Genomic DNA, 19,679 nt, shown 5'->3' on the forward strand with positions numbered 1-19,679 from the left:
TTGGCTTTTCCTATAGGAACCTGGCTGCCTGAGTCAGTAACATCTGCTCTCTGGAGCCTACTGGGAGGCTGGCGGTGGGGGACAGATGGTCTAGGCCACTGAGTGGGGCAGCAGAGCCTGGGGGCTGGGAGTGGTGAAAATCAGCCACATTGAACATATGGGTGTCTTCTCAAGGAAGTGTGATATATGCGAGAGAAAATGGAGGCTAGAAGGGATGAGGAAGAGGTAATCAGGGGAGTGAGGGCTTCTTGGGGCCAAGGTTCCCTGACTAAGGTTAGTCAGGGTGGGCCTGCGTTTCCCCACCCCAAATGCCCACAATACTCCTACAGAAACTCTTAGGAAATTCAGCACTTCATCATACATTGCTTCCACTGTAAAGTTCTGCCACGTAAGCAGCTTTGGGTCCCGGCTAGACTGGAGATAATCAGTAAGGAACCCTAATGCTACCAACACAAGACAACTAAGAAAAGTGCAAATATTCATCAAAATCGTTGCCAACTGTTTTGTAATCCTCACCACAATCCTGCAAGGTGGACATCAGCGTCCTCACCACTTTTCAGACAGGGACACAAAGGCTCAGAAAGGAAAGAGTACCTGGTTGGAATCAGCACTGAAGCTTCAGCTACCTGCTTGCAGAGATGTGCTCATCCAGCAGTTTCTAGGAGACTGGGCTAGCGGCTGTGCCTGCTCTTATAAGGGAGGAGGAGGGGAGAGGCTTGCTGTGGTGGCTTGCAGGCTGTGTGTGTGTGTATTTGTGGGGTCATTCCTAGGGCTACATGTGAGTTTAAGTGTGTGTATACGGGTTGAGATATGGTGTACATGGATATTTGTCGGTCAGTTCTTGGAATGTGTGTATATGAGTGTGTGTTGAGTGGGGTTGGGGGGTTAGTCCCTGAGCCATGTGAATATGTGGGTTGGGGCGCTGGTGAGGGCAAAAGGGCTTGAATTTTGTGCATGATTGTGTGTGTGTGTGTGAGTTTAAGATTCCAAGTATGTGGGCGTTGGGGGGGGAGGGGACGGTGTTGGAGATCAATCCCTGGGTTGTGTGTTTATAGTGTGTGTGTCTGCCCAGAAGAGTGGGTTACTGGGCTGTGCGCCTCTGTGTAGAGTGTGAGTGTGTGTATGAGGGTGAATGTGTGTGGGAGGTGTCATTCCCTGGACCGTCTGCATGAGTGTGACCGCGCACGCCTCCGTGTGTGTCCCGGGTGTGTGGGGTCGGGGTGGTGACGAGTTGAGGGGGACGCCGGTCGGGCCCCGCCCTCCGCTGCAGGTGGGCCGGGCCCGCGGCGGGGCCGGTAGCGCTCGCTGCTCTTGGCTCGCGGCCGCGCCGGGCTCGCAGGGCTGGGCTCGGGCTGCGGGGCGGCGCCGGGACAGGAAGCGGAAAGCAGCAGTGCAGCGGCGGCGGCGGGGCTCTGCCTCTCCAGGAGCCCAGCGCAGGCCGCAGAGCCGGGGCCGCTGTGAGCCGAGACCGCGGGCCGCGGAGCCCGGGCGGCCAGGGCGGAGGTGAGTCCCGCGAGAGGCCAAGCGCTGCGCGGTGGCGGCCTCCGGGGCAGACCTTTAGCTGGGAGACGCCCCCACCTCGGACCCCGCGTGCCCCTGCGCCCTCCTCCCGCACTCGCCCCGCCGGACTTCGACCCCGGGTCGCCGGCTCCCGCCTCGGGCCGGGAGCTCCCTCCCCTCCTCCGGAGCGCTCCGGGTCGTGCTTCCTCTGACTCCACTCTTCTAGCCATGCGTTGCGCCCCTCCTGGCCCTGCCGTGCGATCTCCGCCGCACCCCACTCCCTGGGGTCGCGGGATTGCCTGCTCACGCCTCGGACGCCCCTTTCTCCCCTGGCTGGTCTTTGGGGTGCGCCCCTTCGGTGCGCGTGCCGGGGCGGCGGGCAGGCCGGCAGGGAGTGGCCGAGCGTTGGAGGCACCGGGCGGCTGCAGTAGCCGTGCAGGGCGGGAGCCGGGCGCGCACCGGGGTTCCCACCCCTGGCGGGGCTCGACCCGGGCACCGCCTGGCCCTTCGCCAGGAAACGGGACAGAGCTGGTCTGTGTGCACACCTCGCTCACAAAAAATTGAGCCGGCCCTGGAGGCCTGGGGGGCGAGTCCGGTTGCGCCTTGGAGAGCGCAACAGGCAGGTAGGAGTTTACTTTCAAAAACGCCGGGGTGGAGCAGAGGCGCCCGGCGGGTCTCTGCCCAAGGTGTCCCTGCTGGAGGAAATCTCACCGCGCCGGGGCAGCCTTCGCCACCGGCAGGACCTCATTTCCTTCTGCAGTCTTTGAACTGCCCCAAGCATCGCGCCTAGAGAAGTGTGAAGCTTTATAAAAATTTAAACGCGTCCGTGGTGGCGGCAGGAGTAGGGCGGAGCCGCGGCCTGGCTGCTGGGTGATGAGCAGATGAGACTTGGAGCCGAGAAATCTGTTGCTCAGTTTTCACTTCTCCAAACCAGGTCTAATGCCCACACTGCGAAGGTGTTGTGAGCTCCCTTAGATGCTCGTTAGGAAGTATTAGAGCACCTTAAGATGATGATTGTGTGAGAGGCCCGTGCATTTTGTTAAAACTCTTGACCTGGCTTTGGTTAGAAATGAATGTATTCTTAGGCACTTAGTCCAAAAGCTAACAAACTGTAACGAATTGGTATTTTCACTGACATGTTTATAAATTTTGCGGGGTTGCTGAAAAATATTATAACTTGTATCACCAAACAACAATGTTAATTAGCATTCTCCCTTCAGTGGGTGGGTTGAGTACACAGCTCCCAGGCACTGCAAGTGAGATGGCAGAAATTGTCTGAATACAGGGAGAGGTAATTAGCCATTTTCTGTAACCACTAATTATAGAGTTTTTAGAGTTGAATTAAATCAATGTGATATAGTTGGGGCTTTGATTTGTGGGAGGAAACTGTTTCTTTTCCCAGTTCAAAGAAATAACACGCTTCACCTATCCATGAGCATTAAACATTCCCAAACGTTGATGTCTCTCAGTATAATTAGTGAAAACACTTAAGTGTGAAATTTCACTGTCAACAATGTTGGCAGTGAGGCTTGCTTGCAACTTAATTTGTAAGTAAAATGGGAGAAGAATTTTGAGAGTGTTATATTTGTAAGTACTGCTTGCCAAGCAGTACATTTTTATTGTCTTATGTATTAAGCAACATAAGGACAAAACCATAAAGGAAATTTAAAGTTTCTTTACCAAGCAACAATTCCATGTCACCCTTTGTTTGAAGGATAAGTGCGTTGAATGAAGAAGGCATTCTCCCCTTCATCATCCCCTTAACACACATATATATACACACCGTGCTTGCTACCCTAGGCCTTATTAGCAATTTGGTTGGGATGGGCCCTTGTCACATTGTGTTTTAATTGGAGGTCTCCACATTGGGGCTGTGAGCTCCTTAGGAGTTAGAACTATTTTAGATTCATTTCTTTTCTCCTGAATGCCCCACAATGCTTGGGACACTGAACCTGTGAGTAGAAGTTGAAATTGCAAAATTCTCTGTGGGGTTATATGTGGTTTGGGACAATTTATGATTGTTGCTTATACTCCTCTATATAAACAAACAATTCTAGTAATTGCTACAGTGCTGTCAATTTTCTATAGCTAAGAGCACAGGTTCTGGAGTTAGACTCTCAACGTTCAAGCCCTGGCTCATGTGTCAGTCTGGTTTCCCTGACTAACATGGTATTAATGTTTTATTTTCCTTAAAGGCTTGTTATGAGGATTAAGTGAGATATTACATGTAAGTGACTTTAAACAGCATCTAACACATAGTAAACACTTGACAACTAGAAACTGTTAGAGTATTACCATCATCTCTGTAAAGTCAGCTAGCTGGTTGGGGTCTCGCTGTATAGGGCATGTGATTTGGGCATCATGCTATTCTATTTTCCTTAAGATGGAAATGGTTAGGTGGGCTTGTGATTGGACCATGTTTCTGTTAGCAGTATTGGTTTGATGTTAGCAGTACTAAAGTTTGATGCAAGGATACATGCGTGTTCTGTTGTCTTTAGCAGTGTCCTTCTGAATCCCACTTACAGATCAGCAGTGATTAGACTCTGTACCATCAGATTTACAGAGGAGATGGTACTCATGAGATCTATTTTTCTGAAGTTTAAATATCTGGCAGGGGACAAGAGAGTCACTTGCCTTCAAATATACATCACGTAACTCCAGACATGTTAATTCACGGCTCTTCAGAAATCTGTACCCAGTTGCTGGAGGTGTTTTGGGGGTAATTCATGACTGGAGCTGAGAGAAGTTATTCTGGCAAGGTGAGTTGAAATCATTGGCCAAACAAGTAAAACGATGTTAATGTTTTCTCTCCTTGTAAATAATGACCCAGAATCATTCATTTATAAGCTGTTGTAATAAAAGAATCAATGGGTTTGTCACAAATGCCATAAGCCCAGCAAGATCCTCACATCAGTGACCTGCATGATATTTGATGGTTTATAGACCACAAGTTCAAAATGTTTTATAGATCTGCCCTGCATCTCTGCCCACTCCTTTCCAGGCCCATGCCCCTCCAAATAAACCCACTAAAACACACACAGTTTTCTCTGGTCTCTCTGACATTTGCTTCCAACCTGGGGATGGTAAATAGAGGCCTGTAAGAAACAGAATAGAAATCACTTGTTACTTAGCTATAGTTAATAGTAGTAGTTAAAGGTGGTAGCAGAGACCAGAAAAATGTGTATAAGTTCAGTGAAAATGATAGAGAAGTTTTATGCCATACAACCCCTTCAGTTCTTCCTAACTGAAGGAATTTTACTCTAGTGAATACTAGTAGTAGTTGATAGTTGTGAGTGCCTACCATGTGCTAGGCACTGTTCTAGTAATTTGTATGAATAATCTTATTTAATGCCCACCACAGATCTATAAGTAAAATAAAAAATGTTGTTACAGTTAGGGAAACTGAGGCAGAGAGCAGTTAAGTAACTTGCTCTGAGGTCACACAGTAAGTACTAGAGCCAGGATTCGAATGCTCTTAACCCACAATCTGGGCTCATTGCTACTCTCTAGAAGAATAGTTGACTCTAAACAAAATTATTCCAATTGTCATTTTCCCCTTGAGTACCATTTAATTAAAAATGGGTACCCCTAAGAAGAATGTTAGCTTCAAGACAAAATATAAATAATAATTAATAGCATAATCTCTGCAGAATTCTATATAAAAATCAAATATTCAATGTAATGTACACAGCATATATAAGCATGGTTGTACCAGACACCACTTTTCCTTGGAAATAGATCTACTTACTGCATAGGAAGCAAAGTGTCTCTTTAAATTCAGTGCGTGTCTCTGTACCCCTTACATAGTAACTTTCCAAACCAGAGCTCCCTTAATTACTTAATAGCTCTAGGCAGAGCTGTTGATGTTTTTATAATTTCCTTTTTGCGAAGGTTAGCTTGTGTTTACCACTGTCATTATCATAACGTATTATTTCCTTCATACGATTTGCTAAACACTGTGTTTTCATTTTAAGTAGTAGGATTTTTATATGAGTGAACATGACTTTAGGAGAGAATTCTGTTTGAGGCTGCTTATCTTCATTTTGCTTTTGATAAAGGGTGGTAAAGGAGGTTCTCTCTGACATTTTTGCCTAGGAAGTCCAGAATTTAAGACACTGTCACTCAGAAGCACCCGGTGCACCTATCTCCCAGTGTTGACCTTGCCTGCATGCGATGTGGTTCGATGAGCCAGGCCCTGCCCTGATACTTGCCTCCAGCCCCCACGCAAGCAGTGCCAAGCAGTGCACTCTTAAGGGGTGGGTGACAGGTGAGGCGAGATGCTCTTGGGCAGTGGCTGAAAGAGGCTGCTGCTGATTTTTACTCAGTGTGTCTGGAGTATGAACTCTGCCCCTGAGTGGGACTGCCATGCAAGCCAGTAGTAGAGCTCTATTTTTGATAGTTCTGGTATCATGGCTCTATCTAATATCTGCATCTTTTTTTTTTTTTTTTTCACCTCTAAAACTAAGGATTTAAAATAGATAATTTCTAAAGTTTCTCCCACAATGAATCTATGGCCTCGTGTCCTAAGATCTGCCATAAAACCCTTCATTCGGCAGACGTTTATAGGGTACCCATAGTGTCCTAGGAGCTGGAAAGACAGTCATGAAAGTGCCTCTGCCCTCATGGAGCTTACAGCCTGTAAAGGAACTAGACAATAAGTGCTCACACAAACAAATGTATCACTGGAAGTTGGATAGAAAGGAAGAGTACAGGGTGCTGGAGAAGAGCCTGATTGAGATTGAAGGATCAGGAAAGGCCTCTTGAAAGGAGCAGTATTTAAATTAGGGAGTGATGAGTAGGAATTTGGCAAAACAGAGCACGTAAAGGGTGAGTACCAACAGATATACTGGGCTCTGCCAAAGCCCTAAGACTACCTTAAAGGAGCTGGGGCTAGAGAAGGAGGAGGGAGCTAGCGCGCTGGGCAGGACGTTGCATACCAAATGAAAGATTTTTGTATTTTATTTAAAGTGCAGTGGGACACCATGGAAAGGTTTTAAACAGGGAAGTGATGTCTGCATTGTAATTTAAAAGGTCACTCTGGTTGCTGCCCAGCCTGGGCCAAACACAATATGAGTCATATGAGGGGTCACTGTGATAGACAGTTCTAGGTTCTAGGAGCCATATTCCCACCTTTATATGACTGTCCCATTCATGCTGTTGTGACAGTCTTTCAGTTTATTACCCTGGGAACCTGATTCCTTTTCATTGCTTTATTATCTTTTTTGATAAGGGATTCCTTCTGACCTTATCATGAGTTTTGTTAATTTATTGTATATGCAAGGGAACTATCTCATAGATATATCATTGCAGTGATAAGCTTCAGGATATCCTTTTCTATTAAGTCTGTTGAAAATCCAAAGTCGAGCCCCTCTTATTGCATCCTCTTAATCCTCACTCAGATCTTGGATAGGATAAGAGTTGGTAACTATTAGAAACGGTATGACTTACAAGGGGCCTGAGCTGTGTGTAGACTGGTGAGGACACCTGGAGGCTTTGTAGTGGTCTAGCCCTGTGTAGATGGAGCCTGGAGGAAGTGGGTGGCTGTGAATCAGTAGAGGGAGGGGAGGGTCAGAGAGGGTGTTGAAGGTGGCACAGGGCTGGATCCATAGGATGAGGGTATTGCTTTAGCTGAGGAATTGGGAAGAACAGGACAGGATACTGGAGAGCACCTTTGAGAGGGATGATGGCATTCCCAAGGGGAGCAAGAAGAATCTCAGTAGGAAATGTGCCCTTGGGTTTTAGTCTTTCAGTAAGTATTTGTTGGGTACCTGTTATGTTCAAAATATCCTGGGTGGAGGTAAGACATAGCTGCTCTGTTCAAGGAGCTTCTGCCGTAGGAAATCTGTGGATGGAGAAGAATGAGAAGAGTTTTGAATGTTAAGGGATAATGTGGTGAGGGGAGAGGAGAGGGAGTGTTAGAGAAGTAGTAACATAAGTGGCATCAAATTGGAGGCTAGCGAGCTACAGAGAAACTCTGCTAGGGCAAGCAGTGTGCCTTTGTCATTGCTGTGCCCTAGTGTTGCTTAGCATGGTCATGTAGATGCCACTTAATATGGAGGTGGATGGACTAATAAATGAAATAAAAAGCACTGGGGGAGGAGGACAAGGATGTTACTTGGCTCACAGCAGTCCTTGGCCAACTTTGAGTTGTTTCAGTGGAGTGTTGTGGATGGGGATTTGGAGTGACAGTGGAGAAGGAGGGAGTGACAGCATGTATAGACCGCTCCTTTGGTAAGTACAGGAAGGAACTGTGGGAGGGAAACCGGACTAGGGTGGTTGGTAGAGTTAGATAAAGCCTTTCCCTGGAGGGCATTTGGGATCCATGGTTTCCTTTGAGGGACAGGTCTGGAGTTGTCTTAATGAGTGGCCACAAGTTTTCAATGAGGACAAGGAATGAAGTCCTCTGGCAGAGGGGGAAGGGAATAAAATTTGGGTTACCATGTGCCAGAGACTTTACCTTTGCAGTTTCGTTTAATCCTCGCAAGAACCCTGGGAAGAGAGAATATTAAATGACCTCATTTTATGGGGCAGGGTTGGACAAGCTCAGAGAGGCAAACATCTGCCCCCTGATGTCACAGCTAGGAAGCACCGAGCTGGGTCTGCCCAGATCTGCGGGGCCTGGGCCGCCAGCCTCTGAGACACTCCAGCAGCATTTAGCAAAAAGTAGCTGGAAGTTGGGATGGATTGGGGAATCCAGAGTTATGGGATGCAAGGCAGAAAGAGTGTAGGAGTTGTGAAGGGTTAATTATGAATCTAGAAGAGAGAGGGAAATCAGTGTTCTGGGCCAGGGAACTGGACATTAGAATCTGCAGATCAGCAGAGAGCTGGGTGAGGGGCTTTCAGGGAGGATCTCAATTCACTCAGGGCTGGAGATCTTCGATGCACATCCTAATGTTGACGGCTGCCTGTTATGAAGCAGGTGAGAAAACAGCAAAGCCCAGGGCAGAAAGGAAGTGAGACTGAGGTGCTGAAAGCTGATTGAAATTGCTAGTGAAAATGGTGGAGACAGTAGGCAGAAAAAAAGATGACTCAGCTCTTGAAGTCTTCTAGGAAAGTAGGGTAAGTGGAGGAGCAAAACTTAGCATTTAAAAAAGGCCTGCTGTGTTTGTTTTCACATTTAATCTTTACAGCTACCTCCCCCACCAAACGCCCACCATAATAGGCTGCCTTGCTTCCTTTTTATGGATTGGGAAATCTCTGAGGCTCCAAGGAGAAATTGCTTTGCCCAGGTGTACAGCTAGTTAGTAGGCAGCGGACTGAGATGCGAGCTCCATTCTGTCTGACTGCAGGTGAACCCATAGGTGAGCTTTGTGGCAGGAAGGCTGGCACAGAGACTGTTATCTGCTCTGCTTCTTTCCAAGCATTTCTCTCATTAGGAAGACAGAGGAACAAGGGTTTCGGAACCCGCAAAGGGAGTACTGATACACACGGACTTTCATTTACCTAGCACATCTGGAGCTCGCGCTGGGTGCCTTCTAAGTTGTTAGCTCATTTGGTCTTAACAGCAACCCTGATGTTTGCATTTTACAGTTACATGTTCAAAGAGGTTTACTCATTTTGACTGGGGCCTGATAGCTAATAAGTGAGTAAAACCCGAGATTGGAACCCACCTCTGGAAACTGTATCTGGTTATATTTTCAGATCAACCTGTGAGATTGGTGGCTGGTTGGTTTACCCCGTTTAACAGATGAGGAAACTGAGGCATAAGAAAGACAGTGGCTGGGCTCAGACTAGAACTCAGGTTTCCCCAGGGCTAGCCTTGGGCTCTTGATGGCAGAGGAGAAGTGAAATGGCAAGTAAGGGCATCAGGGACAAAGGAGACTGGCCCTGGGTGGCAGACCTTGGAAGTGAACGTACCTGACTCCCAGGAAGAATGAATGGTAAGGGTAAATACACCCTAAGTGGGATGGGAGGCTATGGGGGCTGTGTTGGAGGTATGTGGCGATTTGTGCTGACCTGATTCCCTCCAGACTTACGTGTCATTGCTGGGATCAGGGAAACGTGGCCTCCTCCCAGGAGGGTTAGGGTATGGCCTTTACAGCTCCTTTGTTTTTTCTTCACACTTATCTCACTGGCTGTGTTTGCAGTTTCAGCTTCCAGCGCTGGAAGAAGGAACCCTGTTGAGCTGAGACTAGCTCTGGGGTGAGGGGTGCAGAGAGAGACAGAACTTGTGGATCTCGGTTTTCTCGAAGTAAAAAGTTTAGCATGTGGGAGTTCAGGAATGTACTTGGAAATGTTTCCAATTTATTTTTATTGCAAAGCGATATCTAATGAAAATGTGGGAAAAGACCCAGGAGCCTGCAAATAATAAATTGCCTGCTTTTATTTTCTGTGTCTCCTTTAAAAATCTTTGTCCTTACCAAGGCAATTTTATGTGATTGTAACTGTAATGTTGGTGCACTGTGTATCAACAATACTGTTTCCTGCTTTTAAAATTTATCATTATAAGAGTTTCCATTCTTTATAATGATCATTTTACACATATGTGATACTTTTTTGGTGGATGAACCATGTTTTCCTTACCAATTCCTGTATTCTGAGGGCATTTAGATTGTTTCTAGCATTTTATTATTTATAGACAATGAGACAACAATAATTTTTCTTTGAAAAAGAAATCAGTTCCCTAAGATAAATTCTCAGAAATTTGGATACTAGATCAAAAAGACTGAAGATTTTTTTTTTTTCAATTTACTTTTGGAAATTATAACCAAATCCCTTAAAAGCAACTTCGCTGAGTATTGTTTTTATAACCAGCAAACTGGCAGTTGGGGGCTGGGCATTGTGTGGAGGGCCAGAGATGTGGAAAGTCACCTCCTAAAGCCAGTGAGCAGGCGTCAGGCCGCACTGAGGAAGTGGATGAGTGCCTCCCATTTTCCTGCTGCTGTGATAGGGGTTCAGCTTGCTCAGCACCTATCCTGTCTCCCTCCCAGACACCTGGGAAAGCCGGTTGCTGCGTGGGTGGAGCATTTAGAGTTCAGCTGCTTCACCCTCGCTTGCTTGTTCCATGATAGAGACCCCAGAGAGGAGATGTGGCTGTCATTTATCTTTCAGCCCCATTAAGGTTGGCTTTGAAGACTAATGTCTTGTTTTTTTCCCTCTTTCCCAGAATTCGTTCCTGTTGAAGAGTGCCTGCTCTTCTAATTTCCAGACTCCTTGAGGTTTTAGGAGTCTGGTAGGTGAAATTCTCTACCTCTAAGGAGAAACAGTACCTGCTCCTTCCTTCCTCAAGGGCAAGCCCTCCATTGCTATGGATACCGAATCCACTTATTCTGGATATTCTTACTATTCAAGTCATTCGAAAAAATCTCACAGACAAGGGTATGTAAGTTGTTCATTACTCTACTTTTCCTTTTGGGGAAACCTACAGGTTGGTGAGGTTCTCTACACTCACTTTTCACTGACTCGGCGCTGGAGCTCGGGTCCGTTGGTGCGTGAGAAGCTGAGCTTTAAGAGCATTTAACATTCTCGGGAGTAACTATGCCACCAGTTTACATTTTATAGCCACCATTAGAGTTGATGACTTTAATTTCTCACAATTGGTTTTAAATTAAAGTTGTTTCCTGCAGTGGAAATGTTTTTCATTTCTAGGTATTTCTTTTCTTTTTTTTTTTTTTTTTTGAGACAGAATCTCAGAATCTCGCTCTGTGGCCCAGGCTGGAGTGCAGTGGCGCGATCTCAGCTCACTGCAAGCTCCGCCTCCCGGGTTCACGCCATTCTCCTGCCTCAGCCTCCCAAGTAGCTGGGACTACAGGCGCTGGCTACCACACTGGGCTAATTTTTGTATTTTTAGTAGAGACGGGGTTTCACCTTGTTAGCCAGGATGGTCTCGATCTCCTGACCTCGTGATCCGCCCGCCTCGGTTTCTAGGTATTTTTTATAGGTATCAGCTCTCCTGAAAGTTTTATGAAGAATGTAAATGGAAGATTTAAAAAGTGTTCATTGCTTGTTGGTTTTCACCCGAAGTTGCTGACTCATTGTCCATTATGCCTTTGTCATGAGGCTTATTTGGTGAACCAGTAGGATTGGCCTGGTACCTTATTTCTCTTTGACTAATCTTCAGGTGAACAAATTTGGGTTGGAAAACACTGTCCTGGGCGGTATTGGTCAAAATTTTGCAGTCTCTGCAAAATTAGCAGGTGTGCACTGCTATTCTTAGGACCTGCTGTGTTACTGACCTGTAGAATGTTTGCTAAGTAGAAGAGCAAATGAATGAATAAAGAAATCAGTGAACAGATAGGTGGTACTGTACCAGTTAGGATTGTGCTTGGTGAAATTGCAGTGCTGCCATTTACTTAGGGTCCTCATCTGTGAAATGGGTACAGCAGTCCTCTCCTACAGGGCTATTGAGAGGATTAAATGAGATTATGCTTGTAAAGCATGTAATGCAGTACAGGTTGGAGGTCACTCACCAGTGGCTAGATTAATATTGTAATGGCCTTGGCATTTTAGTGCTGTGTTCCAAGGTACCAACTGGCCCCAGCCCAAAGGCCCAGCTCTGCACTGGCTTGGGAATAGTGATTGTAGTGGTTTTTCCCTGACTGAGCTCTTCCCCATACAAGCAGCCGAATGCAGAGTGAGATTTTGTTCTGTAAAACAGCAGCGAGCTACATATATCTAATGATTTACAAGCCCATCTGGATTACTCACATAGAAAAAGGTTTGGGAGGGTATACTCCAAACTGCTAGGAGTGGTCATCCACAGGGGGAGGCTCGGCAGAAGCTAGAGACTGATGGGAACTTTCCTTTATCTTTTTGTACTTGTTCAGTTTTTTTACAAGTGTATATTTTGCAATTTTTAGAAATGAATGGAACAGAATATAAAGGAAAGGTTCTCAAAGATATTTGATGATGTGAGAAAATGTTCATGAGACCATGTTATAAGAAACAGGATTCAAAATGTTGTATGCTGTAATAGTTACATATACATATGATGAGTATTCACATGGTGACTATGCCTGTCTCTGAGTATAGGACTATGGTGGTATTTTCTTTTTAACTTTAACTGTTTTCTACATTTTTATGTATTGCTCTTATAAAAATTTGAGGAAAACATGTCAGTGAGCTTCTGCTGGAGTCCAGGTAAGGCTTTCAAATAAGCATGAGAAACAGAAGGAGCTCGGGGCAGGTGCTGCTGGACGGGGCCTGTGGTAACATGGCAGAGCCCAGCTCCTGAGACAGTTAGAAGCCCTCTGGCCACAAGAATTAAATCACACATTTCAGCTGATGGGTAAACTTATCAGATTTAGTTATGAAAAGTCCAGAAGCAGCTGTTTTAAAATACTAGTTTTTTAGCCCTACCAGTTCCCTTGTCAATACCAGGCTTCCCTCATCCACACCACAATGACAGAAGTAGGAATTTGGGATTCCCTGGGTGCTTGGGGATGAATAAAGGAGGCTGGCTTGCAGCATCCTTTGTGGGAACCATCTCTGGCCTCTTTTGTCTACACTCGAGTTCTGACTTTCACGCTTTGGGGCCCATTGCTACGCTCTGCTATTTCCTTAGGCCTCTTGGGGCCTCCAGAAATTGATATTCCAATGCCCTTGTAGTAACTTTAAGAGACTGTAACTTCCAATTAAAACAATACACAGAATTTTTAATGTAGTCTTGGACCCATATGGAAAGTACTTGGCAAAGGTTAATACGAGCTGAGACTTTTAATCAATTATTCAAAAAATGTCCCTGGATATCTACTCTGAGAAAAGCTCTGAGAGAGGAGATGAGCATTAGAGATTTGTAGGTGCACTCCATGGGTTCTTTAAAAAACACCACTACCACCTATGGGTGGTGGATTCTCCAACTGACAGCAGCATAGGGCACAGCAACTATGGGGCAAGGGATACCATCCCTAGGGAGCATGGGCTGTGGTGTACTTTGCTGGGGCCTAAAGAATGTTAAGCAGGAGGGTTGCCCTCCACAGGCATGAGAGCAGGCCCCAGGCCCCAGGCCCAGCCGAGGGTGTTTTGTCCCAGGAGTGTTCCTGTGAAGGCTGCCCTGCTCAGAGGTTTGTTGGGAACTTGAATGGAAGGGTAAGAGGCAGGTTGGGGCTGGCCGGGGGGGCGGTGGGACCATGCTGTTTAGTAATTTTAGTCAGACTCCCACTCAGGGAGGAATAATGAAGTGCACCAAACTTGATATGCCTGATTATACCATGATCATCTTAGAAGGCTGGCCAGGTTCCAAGCAGATGACAAGTGACTCTTTTCTCATGAAGAGGTCAGTGGCCTGGTTTTGCGATGCCTGCAGTCTCCAGAGGGTGTCCAGTTAACTTGCTGGGAGAATGGTGTGGACTGTTGCTGACCCCACCTAACCTTTGGGTTTGGAGCACAAGTTCCCTGATTTAAACACAGCAGCTGCCAGTCACGTTAACTGCTGTGGGGGTGTCTGCTCGGCCCCTCCCTCATAGCCATTATCTCCTATTCTCACAGCAGTGCTAGAATGGCGGGAGGTCGTAGCCCCATTTTACAGGTGTTGAAATCGAGGCACAGAGGGCAGCGTTATTTGCCTAAAATTCCAAAGTTAGTAGGTGCCCTCAGCAGATTTTGGGCCCACCTTGTTTCTTTAGAAGGGAAATGCTACTTTTGGAAAGGGAAATGAAGGGTGACTCATGTGACGAATGTGCTAAAATGCACAAAAAGAGGGCCGCCAGGGCAGTGGAGGAATTGGTGCTTTTGTTCCAGGGCTGCTTCAGAGTCTGTGTGCCCAGGGCCCAGCCCTCTTACCCCAGCCATAGCCCAGAGGAAGCAGCCAGCCGGTCCCCAGCAGCCAGCAGAGAGAATGGACAGGTCGTGGGTTGTGGGAGAGAAGGAAAGGGAGGAGTAACCGGTGGGGCCAGCTTTCCCCAAATAGAAATAGGCAAACAACAGAAACAGGACTAAATAATCTTCCCAGGAAATGCTGACTGTAAGTGGGAACAGTGAGAATTACAGGGGTTCTAGCTGGAACGAGGAGGGTGACAGCAACCCCCCAGGGCTTAGCTCTAGAACTACCTAAACAGACGCATTTGCTCACACACGTGCGGTGCAGACACATGCCCGGGCTGCCTGCATGCCACCACTTGCTCTTCCTGCCCCTCACACAACACGCACAGATATACTTATCTTTACTCCTACAGGCAGATGTTGCGTGGAGACAGATTCAGAGATAAAGATACAAAGAAAAACTCTCGCAGCTGACACAGCCGCCCAGCAAAGGCACAGAGGTGATCCAGACCACTGAGGCAGAGTTGGAAACACACACATGTGTACATGTGTTTGTAACACCCCTCCCCCTGTGGCTTGGCAGTCTGTTTACTCCCGTGGTCTCCCATTTCCGTACTCTTAGACGCCGTGAACGGATTGTCTTCATCAATGGGGAACCCTCTCCCAGACAGCGCTTGGCAGCCATAGGTTTTCCCTGGAGTTGTAGCATCTGGAGCTACAGGGATGAGCCTTTGAGTACCTATTACAGTGAGGTGGCCACACTGTGACCTGCAGTTCTGCAGACAGGAAGTCACTGAATGCCAGGATTTTTGTAGAGTGTGACTATGAAGTCCTGGCTTGGCTCAGAGACCTTCTTAGAGCAGTAATTTGGGACCAGTGATTTCTGATAAAGTTTTTCTAATTTCCTAATAATTTTTTTCTAATAAAAGCCATATGGCAGGTCCTGCTCCGTCGGTAGCGTGACCAGTACCTGGCGCAGTGCTAGTGTTGAGCCGACAGGAAGTGCCTCACCTTCAACTCTCACTTGACAGTGAGTGGAAGGCTCTTGGCTCAGGGTATCCCTCAGTCATGACTGCACACTGTTCCGAACCTTTCTCCCAACTTCATCCACTTCATACTATTTTAAGAAAGCAATGCCGTGTATTATAACATTGTGCAGCTGAGCATTACACTCATGGCTCCCATTATCAAGCCCCTGTTACATACAGGGCGTTTCACAAAGAAGCAGACTTCCAAGCAGTCACTCAGCAACCTCCTCCCAGGAGCATTCGGGGAAGAGAATCTTGGGGCAAGTTTCCTTTACCACCTGCAGTCTCCTGGGATGCTGGGGAAATTTTTGATTTCTGTTGTCTCCCTTCCAGAAAATTATTTGAGAGTGGGGTCAACAAATCTGCACTTGAGTCCATACCCAGGGTAGTTTTTCTGTACCGTTTTTTAAGTTTAAGAAGTTTTTAAAGTTTAAGACACACTGGTTAGGGTTTTGGGCTCTGGAGGATGAGAAACCTTCCTTGGGTTATCAGATGACAGGTTCTTCTCTGGTTTCCCTCCGATGTTATCAGGGGAATTGTTAAACAGTTGTTTCACATCTGAGTGCTCCTGGGCCTTTTAAGAGCCAGGCTGGGAGGGCTGGTGATAGGAACCCTGGCTGGCAACAGAGGCTGTTTTCACCTCTGGGTGTCTCCCCACCTGCTTTCTGCCCTGGTAGGGTGCAGGCTCCGGGAATTGGCACTCAATGAAAGAATTTTGATTTCCAGTGGAATTTGTGCTGTCACAAGATTTGACCCATGGGACTAGTGAATAGATAGATGGGTTAGGTGAGCATGTGACTTGGCTGGTGGCCGAGAGAGTGATAAATGTGAGAGCAGTTGGGGAAAATGGAAGCGGATTAAGATAGAAGAGGGGCATTGTCCATCTGGCTGGTGGCGGGGCTGGTGGAGCAGCAGTTCTAGACCTATTCTGAGTTTAGTTCTGAAACCGACTAAACACGGGGGAAGTCTCTCCCAAATTGTTTATGGTTTCTCACAGTGGGTGCCTTTTGAAGTGATTGTTTTTGATAGCCCAGAGTGTTGGGCACACAGCTTTGTGCTATCTAAGGTCCAATTATTACTCCTAGCAATAGCTTCAAAGGCATATTTCATAGCTCTAATAGTTTTAAAGTATAAGGGTGTGAGAATGATTTGAAGAATATTTATGCCATGAAATCTTCCAATTCCTCTTCAACACGGTGCACCATAGTGGGTGTGAATAGAAGTGGTGGCAACAGACCTGAATTCAGGTCTGCCACTGACTATAATACTACTTTGAGAAGTAACTTGAACTCTGTGAGCCACAGTTTCCTTGTCTGTAAAATGAAGACAATAATACTGGCTTCATAGGATTATAATTAGCATTGAATGAAATATAGTGAAGCATTCAGCAAAGTGTTCTATAAATTGGGGTAGGATGTGAGGTAATTGGCATTGTTAGATGCATCTCTGGATAAACAACCAAATTCTCTGCTTATTTGGCTGTTTCTCTAGCTGCCTTGTTAAAATAAAACACCTGAGTTGACCAGAACACCTCTATTTTTAGAATCTAACTTTGCGGTTGTATTAGTCTGTCCTTGCATTGCCATAAAGAAATACCTGACACCTTCATAAAGAAATGAGGTTTAACTGGCTCACGGTCCTGTGGGCTTTACAGGAAGCATGGTACTGACATCTGCTTGGCTTCTAGAGAGGCCTCAGGAAGCTTACAGTCATGGCAGAAGGCGAAGTGGGAGCAGGCACATCACATGGTGAAAGCGGGAGCAAGAGAGGGAGTTGGGAGAGGAGGTGCAGCACACTTTTAAACAACCAGATCTCCTAAGAACTCACTCGCTGTCGTGAAGATAGCACCAAGCCATGAGGGATCTGTCCCCATGATCCAGACACCTCTCACCAGGCCCCACCTCCAGCATTGGGGGTTACAGTTCAGCAAGAGATTTGGGTAGGGACAACTATCCAAACTATATCAGCAACAGACTGTAATTATAAGTTATGTTCTAGGAATAGAATTGTTGTCACTGAAAGATTCCCTTGGCATGGGAGCCTCCTGGCTCTTTGAAGGAATCAGTCAATGCTTATCCCAGGGAGATAATGATAAGGTAGAAGTTTGACAAGAAATCTACGTTTTCTTAAGCTAAGTAGTAGGTTAACAGAAGATGGGTTGTGTGTTAATAGTTCCATTTACATCTCTTTCTCCAAGGTATACATACTCTGCCTCACTAAGTCAAGACACTGTTCTTTGACATTGGCTAATAGTAATAGCAATCACAGCCACTCTGCATTAGCACTTACTCCACATCCTTGTACTGAGCACTGCTTACATTATGTGATGTTGTCGTTGTCACCATTACATACATAAGGAAGCTGAGGTTTTCAGAGATTGAGTAACTTGTGCAAGATCACACATCTGGTAGGGCAAAACCAAGATCTGTTTGTCTCCAAAATCTGCTTCTATCCTGCCTGGGAGACCTTGGGAATGACGACGGTGAGTGGTTGTAGGAAGGAGGGCTGATGTCAAGGTGGCTGTGGGGGCAGGAGGCTGAGGGAACTCACTGACCCTTGAGGGGCTCCTGAGGTGGGGGCTTCTGGGTTTCCTGTTGGCAACGGGAGGAGGAGTGCCAGTTCCCATAAGTGGTTATTGCCCAGGTTGTGACCTGGGCTTGGCCACAATGATTGGTTCCTTTTGGAATTTCATGAATGACCCCCAGGCAGGGTTCTTACAATCACACTGGAGACCACCCAGGAAGTTCCTGTGGGGTAAAATGATGCAGCAGCCTGCTTTCCTCAGGAGGCCTAAAACCCTCCCCGTGTACACACACATACACACACACACACACACACGCACTCACACACACACACTCTCCACCCCCTTGGTGTCTTTGGCCTTTTGTCCTAGCTTGTTTGTTTCTATGGATGTCTTCAAGTTCAGCTAGAACCTATGGGAATGACTTAGTTTTGAACCTGTAAGAATGAGAAGTAAACAGTTCTTTGTAGTGACTTTGAATTTCCTTTCTTCTCCTGTCCAAAGGTGAAGGGTGAAAATTGTCCCAGATTTTTTTGGACATACCAAAGCTTAGATATTCTACAATGTTGTCCCAATTTTAAAAGCCCTAGAAAATTGGTTAAGGCAAATTTTAACCAAATCAAATCAGTAATTATTACAATAAAGTGTAACTAGCTACATAAATCCTAACATTAAATTTTAGGCTTTGAAAAAATATCACTGTTGATGGAAGAGTGACAGGTGGTTGTTTACAAGTGTGTCGTGCCTCCTCTCCCAACTCTCTCTCTCTTGCTCCCGCTTTCACCATGTGATGTGCCTGCTCCCACTTCGCCTTCTGCCATGACTGTAAGCTTCCTGAGGCCTCTCTAGAAGCCAAGCAGATGTCAGTACCATGCTTCCTGTAAAGTCTGCAGGACCGTGAGCCAGTTAAACTCATTTCTTTATGAAGGTGTCAGGTATTTCTTGATGGCAACGCAAGAAGAGTGTTTTGGGTCTTGGGATGGCAGAAAGAAAATATTAAGTAGGGAGTAAAGATCAATGCACCCTTTGAAGTGTGGTGAAGATGGGTGGGTTTTGATGCAGTGTGTGTGTGTGTGTGTGTGTGTGTGTGTGTGTGTGCGCGTGTGTGTGTGTGTAGAACTTTCCTAAATTCAAAATGATACTTACATTTTGATAAACCCAGAGAGTTAATTAACATGGCATAAATGTGCTAGCTCGTTGTTGTTTTTCAGGGAGAGAACTAGAGAGAGACATAAGTCACCCCGGAATAAAGATGGCAGAGGGTCAGAAAAGTCTGTCACCATTCAACCTCCCACTGGAGAGCCCCTGTTGGGAAATGATTCTGCTCGGACAGAGGAAGTTCAGGTAAGGATCAAAGGTAGTCTCTAAGCACACTGCCACTTGACCAAGACTCCTTTCTGTAAATGTTTTCCTTAGGTTCTCTTGGGTTTTTGTCTTTATTTTTCTAGCATGCTAATTTATCTATGTCCCGTGGTCTCTTTTTGGTCTGAGGACAGCCTGTCCTGCCCTTTGGTAGCTTGGGGATTCTTCTAAAGTATGATTGGTTGGCCTGCTTTGCATGGTGTGGAAAAGAAATCAGTAAGGTTGATGACAGGGTAGAGAAGGGAAAAGCTGAAGGCTGTCACTGCTCATTTCACAATGGAACAGTGTAAGAGGGAGAAGGAAACTCAGAAACCCTAAGAAGAAGTTTGAAAAACGTGGGACAGCCCAGACTGACCATTACTACTAGAGCTATGCAGTAAATCAGAGGCCGCACACTCAGATGCCTGGTAGAGAAACGTAAGTTAATTAAGGAGGCCCTGGATCAAAAAGAGGGGGCAAAAATATATCAAACAAGCTTTGGGTTAACAGCAGTCTGTGCAGTGCATCAGTGTGAGTGCTGTAGTGTGGTGTGAAGGAGCCTGTGGCTAACTGGAGAATGCATTGCCTCT

At 46.3% G+C, this 19,679-nt stretch overlaps 2 protein-coding genes across 4 annotated transcripts in view; one reads left to right on the plus strand and one right to left on the minus strand.

The window, feature by feature from the left end:
• The window catches only part of NGF (nerve growth factor), a 1,213,865-nt gene that overhangs the window by 344,602 nt on the left and 849,584 nt on the right, over positions 1–19,679 (minus strand). The window lies entirely within an intron of this gene.
• Positions 1,354–19,679, plus strand: part of VANGL1 (VANGL planar cell polarity protein 1) — a 54,213-nt gene continuing 35,887 nt past the window's right edge. The window contains exons 1-3 of the mRNA XM_050748207.1: positions 1,354–1,503; positions 10,607–10,818; positions 18,960–19,092. Of these exons, the coding sequence (XP_050604164.1) occupies positions 10,748–10,818; positions 18,960–19,092 (204 nt within the window). The 5' untranslated portion in view covers positions 1,354–1,503; positions 10,607–10,747. The remainder of the gene's footprint in view (positions 1,504–10,606; positions 10,819–18,959; positions 19,093–19,679) is intronic.

Source organism: Macaca thibetana, chromosome 1, assembly GCF_024542745.1.
Source record: "Macaca thibetana thibetana isolate TM-01 chromosome 1, ASM2454274v1, whole genome shotgun sequence".
Classification (NCBI taxonomy): Eukaryota; Metazoa; Chordata; class Mammalia; order Primates; family Cercopithecidae; genus Macaca; species Macaca thibetana.